The sequence below is a fragment of the Cyprinodon variegatus genome, unplaced genomic scaffold (genome assembly GCF_000732505.1).
Source record: "Cyprinodon variegatus isolate N-32 unplaced genomic scaffold, C_variegatus-1.0 Scaffold503, whole genome shotgun sequence".
Taxonomy (NCBI): domain Eukaryota; kingdom Metazoa; phylum Chordata; class Actinopteri; order Cyprinodontiformes; family Cyprinodontidae; genus Cyprinodon; species Cyprinodon variegatus.
This window is the reverse complement of record NW_015150956.1, coordinates 605,460-611,474: the sequence shown is the minus strand read 5'-3', so window position 1 is coordinate 611,474 and position 6,015 is coordinate 605,460. Positions and strand designations below refer to the sequence as shown.

At 36.7% G+C, this 6,015-nt stretch overlaps 1 protein-coding gene across 1 annotated transcript in view; it reads left to right on the top strand.

Annotated features, from left to right (window-relative positions):
* mrpl39 (mitochondrial ribosomal protein L39) overlaps positions 1-3,603 on the top strand; it is a 17,279-nt gene extending 13,676 nt beyond the window's left edge. The window contains exon 9 of the mRNA XM_015390523.1: positions 3,516-3,603. Coding sequence (XP_015246009.1) covers positions 3,516-3,603 — 88 coding nt within the window. The remainder of the gene's footprint in view (positions 1-3,515) is intronic.
* The last annotated feature ends 2,412 nt before the right edge of the window (positions 3,604-6,015 follow it).

The following is a 6,015-nucleotide window of genomic DNA, read 5'->3' as shown; positions in this document are numbered from 1 at the left end:
TTTTTTTAAAAAACAACTTTATTTAGTCGTGTAAAGTCGTTTTATCCACTCGGGAAAATTCGGAAATGCAACAGTTTGGAACAGCCGCTTCCCTACGACTTTAATAATCCCAGTCAGAGTTCTGGCTTAAATCCTATAGAGATTCTGTGGAGGGAGCTAAAGATTAGGGTGATGGCATGGAGGTATTCCAGCCTTAAAGGCCCTGCAGCTCATCACAAAAGAAAGTAGTGAATAAATAATATGAACAGATAAAAAGCTCCTCATTTCACATTAAAATATATATATATATATATATAAAAAGAATTGGTTGAATTTAATTTAAATCTAACTTCTTAATTGGGTTTGACTAATTTCTGATCAATTCTAAGAAGCATGTGGTAATAAAAGTAAAGCATGAACTCTATATTTTTTTGTGTTATTGCACCTTTTGTTAAAAAAACATCTGTGTTTTGGGTATTTGTTTTTTTAAGGTGAGAAAGATAATTTATAAAACAAGAAGACGCAGAGCTGGTATCATTTTATGCAATTTTTATTTCCAGATTATATTAGTTAGGGGGTAGAATGAACCTTGTTAAACAGCTTATTATTTAATTTAGTTGGCTGAGAAAGCAGAATTACTCTTCCGTCCTACATTTGTTGTTTGACGAAATCACAAGAAAAAACTATTTATATGAAAAGTTAACTTTTGATCTTTGGATCAACCACTTTGTAGACGTTTGCATCTGCTTTTTTGCAGTAATCATTTTTCTTTCCTCATCAGTTGTTAAAAATCTGTGCGAGGATTGCTGTTTGGTATTAGGCAGGGCCTTAGATGTTCTGCTTCCTTAAACCTCCAGAAACGGTTTTTCTAAGTAAATTACAGAACAATGGGAACAGATTTTATTAAAACTGAAACTGCTGAATAAGCCAAAGCATATCTCTGATTGAGATATGCTTTTTTATAGCCATCTGGTGCCTTTCAGTTTATTTTTATGTTTTTCTAAATTTAACCACAGCTTTCATCTCTCTTGGCTCAAACAGTGTTTCACTTTTTATCTTGGAAAAGAAATGCTAGAATCTGTCCCAATCCTTCCTATTTTAATAATGTTGGTCAGATCCTAACATTTTCTCATTTTGATTGCCTCAGCAAGCACACTTTAACAATTAAAATCTGATTTAATTAATTATCTGCATTCAGTCAATCTCCCACCTCTGTTCTTTTGTGATCCCTATAGATTCTAATCTCAGATATGTAATTTATAACAGCATTATAGACATAATGTTACCATTGTCTTTTTTAAATTGGTCTAATTATTGTCTTTCTGTCTTGCTTTAAGATTAAGTATCCCACTTTGAAGAGGGGTTAAAATACTCATAAATATACAGTGAGGAAAATGAGTGGGGAGAATAAGTATTTGAACACTTTGCAGTTTTGCTCTCCCACTTAGAAATCAAGAAAGGGTCTGAAATTATCGTAGGTGCATGTCCACTATGAGAGACATGATCTGAAAAACAGAAATCCACTAATCACTAAATGTATTTGTATGATACAGCTGCAAATAAGTATTTGTATACCTATCAGCTAGTACTCAGACCCTCAAAGACCAGTTAGTCTGCCTTCAAAATGTCCACCTCTACTCCATTTATTATCCTAAATTAGATGCACCTGTTTGAGGTCATTAGCTGCATAGAGACACCTGTCCACCCCAAATAATCAGTAACAATCCAACCGTTAACATGGCAAAGACCAAAGAGCTGTACAAAGACACTAGAGACAAAATTGTAGACCTCCATGAGGCTGGAAAGGGCAACGGGGAAATTGCCAAGCAGCTTGGTGAAAAAAGGTCCACTGTTGGAGCAATCATTAGAAAATGGAAGAAGCTAAACATGACTGTCGATCTCTCTTAGACTGGGGCTCCATGCAAGATCTCACCTCATGGGGTCTCAATGATCCTAGGAAAGGTAGGAAATCAGACCAGAACTACACAGAAGGAGCTGGTCAATGACCTGAAAAGAGCTGGGACCACCGTTTCCATGGTTACTGTGGGTAATATATTAAGACATCATGGTTTGAAATCTTGCTTGGCACAGAAGGTTCCCTGGCATAAACCAGCACATGTCCAGGCCCGTCTTAAGTTTGCCAACAACCATTTGGATGATCCAGAGGCATCATGGGAGAAAGTCATGAGGTCAGATGAGACCAAAGTAGAACTTATTGGTCATAATTCTAATTTGGAGGAAGAAGAATGATGAGTACCATGCCAAGAACACCTTCCCTACTGTGAGGCATGGGGTGGTAGCATCATGCTTTGGGGGCAACTGCACTGTATTAAGGAGAGGATGACCAAAGCCATGTATTGGGAGATTTTGGGGAACAACCTCCTTCCCTCAGAACATTGAAGATGGATCGAGGCTGGATCTGCCAACAACCCGAAGCACACAGCCAGGATAACCAAGGAGTTAATCTGGAAGAAACATATCAAGGTTCTGACGTGGCTTAGCCAGTCTCTAGACCTAAACCCAATAGAGAATCTTTGAAGGGAGCTTAAACTCCATGTTTCTCTGCAGCAGCCCAGAAACCTGACTGATCTATAGAAGACCCATGTGGAGGAGTGGGCCAAAATCACTCCTGCAATGTATGCAAACCATGTGGAAAAACTACAGGAAATGATTGATCTCTATTAGCAGCTGTATCACAAATGAATTGTGAAAAATCCTACATTTTGATTTCTGGATAATTTCTTTTTAGATTATGTCTCTCAATTTGGACATGCAAAAAAAAAAATAATAATGTTAGAACTGTAATTATACAATCATATATTTATATTAACATTTTTTATGTATCGTTTTACAAGGCTGCACTTTAAAAAATGAAATTGTCTAGAGCTGTTTTAAAGGAAATTTCTGTTTGTTTACATTTATGATTATTTGACAAAATAAATCTAAGTCTCTAAGTCTACATACGATGAAAATTTCAGACCGCTCCATGATTTCTTAGTGGGAGAACTTGCAAAATAGCAGGGTGATCAAATACTTTTTTTCCTCACTGTATAATAGGCTTCCTGTAATAAATAAGAAGAATCCAAGCAAGTGCTAATAATTGAAAGTGATATTTTTAATCAGTATTTTTAATTTTCGCTCCTATAAGTAAATCTGCTCATATGAAATGTGCTCCAACGTTGGCATGTGTTTATTCTTAGACTGCAGTTGTTGTTTTTGTGTTTTTGAAGTTCGGATGTGTTGTCCTCATTCGATACATTTGCTCCTCCATGTCCCAGAACATGGCAGAACCAGATTAAAAAAACAAAAAGAAAAGCAGAAGGCGTGGGCGGATGGGCTTCGTGAGCCGGCTGCAGGCAGCAGGGAGTCATGTGCCCCGTCTGCCTCCAGCTGGCGCTCCAAACACTCCAGCCCACGCTGCAAACAAGCATCACGACCCCATGACCAGCGACGCGTTTCATCGGACATTCAGCCATCTATACGTCTGTTTGTTCAATAAATGTCGTACCCTTGTTCTCCTGTTCCCTCTTCTGCAGGTTGAGGTTCCTGAACCTGAAAGAGGGACCCCCTCCGCCCCTCCTGACTCAGCCCGGCCTGCAGCGAACCAGTAACCGCCTCGATTGAAACTCTCCATGCATCACATTTGTTCAATAAATGCTATAAAAATAGCAACAAATCTGTCCCAGTTGTGTGTTTCTTCTGATTAGTGAACTCGGGCTTCTCGCAGCTGATCCGGCTGTAAACAAACGGATAAAGTAACATGTGTGCAAGCAGTCTGCTTTCCAACAAAGGCCGTGTGTCTGAACCAGCAGCTGTTGTGCGTATCAGTGGTCAGACAGGTGGCTCCTGACCCTCAGGATCGCAGACATGAGGCGGTGTCCTCTTACTTGTTTTCGCTCCCGTTTCCCATGAAGAATAAGTTTTAATCTTTGGGAAAATCCTACTTACAGTAAAACCTGCATCAAAAACGATTGTCTGCATTTATTCTGCAGAACCGCATCAGAAATCTACGCTGCAGCTGTCGGTGCTGATCCAAATGCAAACTGTGAGGGACACGCCCTGGGACATGTGCTGCAGGCTTGAGGGTCAGCACCTGCACCGGCTGAGATGGTTGAATGTGTGCCCTGAATGCACGAGTGGCGTTCAGGAATGTCTGCAGCTTGAATGAGATATGGAATAATGTATTTAATTGGCTTTTAGATTCTAATGTCCCTTTAATGCTAAAGATTGAAGGTTTTATGCTCCATCTATCCTCATTGTGCGCCTTAAACTGAGCAGCTTAGTTTAATCTCATATTTTCTCCCCTTCTGGTTGCTTTACACCAATAGCACAGCGTGTGTGTGTAAGGCAGGTTTACAGAGTCAGGGCGGTAGCTGTGGATCGCCATCTCGCCGTCATAGAGTGACCTGTGAGTAAATCAGATAAGTGTGGCATTTAGGGAAAGCTACAAAATGCAGCGGGCATTTTCTGCTCGCTAAGCTGTTAATGTTGCAGATTTGTTCGACCTTGACTGCTCAATGTTTCTCTTCATGCAGTGTTGATTCTTCACTTCATAAAATCACAATTCACCTTTTAATGCATTATAGAGAATATTTTAACACCTGTATAAAGATAAAGTAGAGTTGATATAAACTGTTTTTATATCAACAAACTTTTTCCAATTTTCATGGGAAGGATTTTAAAATATTTAGGTTTTGCTTTTAGTTTTAATTATGTTGTTATAACTTGAAATGCTTCTTATTATAAACCATAAGATTCATATTTTTCATTTAGAACTTATTGTTCCTTTAGTGGGGAAATGTGTCTTCTAGATTTTAACCTTTTATTTGGGCACCACGGCAGCTCAGATCCCTGATTACTGGTAACTCAATGATGGGTCAAATTAAATAACAATTAGAATAAAAAAATGCTTTATTTTATTCTACAGAACACACAATGTCATTTTGATTGGCAGCATCTCTTTGGCATCAATTTACTTTATTAAAACTGAACATTAAAAGAACATTGAGTCTCAGAAGCCAACTTTGAAAGTTGGTTTTCCCACATTTCACACCAAAGTTAACTGAACTTTAACGTTTTGAAATAACCAACACATTAAAGCATAAAGTTTTGGTAATTCATTTGATTAAGTTAAAGAAGTTAAAGATTACAGCTACCTTAGTTTTCTGAGCTGACCTAAATTATTTGCCTAAATTTAACACTTTCTTTTGAGGCTACGCAATTGAAAGTAGTTTTTTAGCTCAATAAAGGTTGTTTTTTTTTTTTTTACAGTTTAAATAGGAGTTATTACTTTTTAAGGTAATGTAAAGCGACAAAAGTTTCTAAGAGCTGGTATATTATATGTTATATAGAACATAGCAAAATGTCAAAAAAAGGGAGCATATGTGGCTGACCCATTTTTCCAGTTTTTACTTAGATATCAGTGCACATAGAAAATAGAAAACTGTTTGTAGCCATGATTGTTTCCATTATTTGTTACACTATATCTTTAAAAAAAATTAAAATACAGCCAAAGAAAAGATTTGATTAAAAAAATTAACTTCTGGTTAAGAAAACTGTTCTATCATCCTATTTGATGAAGTAATACATTTACAAAATGTACAAATATTTACACAGAAAAATGTTTTCTTAATCTTTTAAACATAGACATTATGTTTTAAAGCTTATTAACATATTAATGAATGGCTCATCATATAGAAAATCACATGAAAACATTAAAGCTTTTGTTATATAGATAGAGTAACAGAGTCTTATATAACACTCATTCAATAACAGTCATTTTCAGGACAACTACCTGATATTGTTGTTTATATGGTCCTTCTTGTTTAAATGATAAAGTGATAAAATGTCAATGATAAAACATCCATTTTTGGGGAAAGCAATATTTCATTAATGCTACATTATAAATATGGAAAAATAACTTAATCTGCGTCCATCTCCATTTCTGCTCCTTTATGCTGCTCCAAACAAGTACATTTGGCTTCTTTTTTTAATCTTGCATTCTTGTGGTGTATTATCCTTACCCAAAGGTGGAAA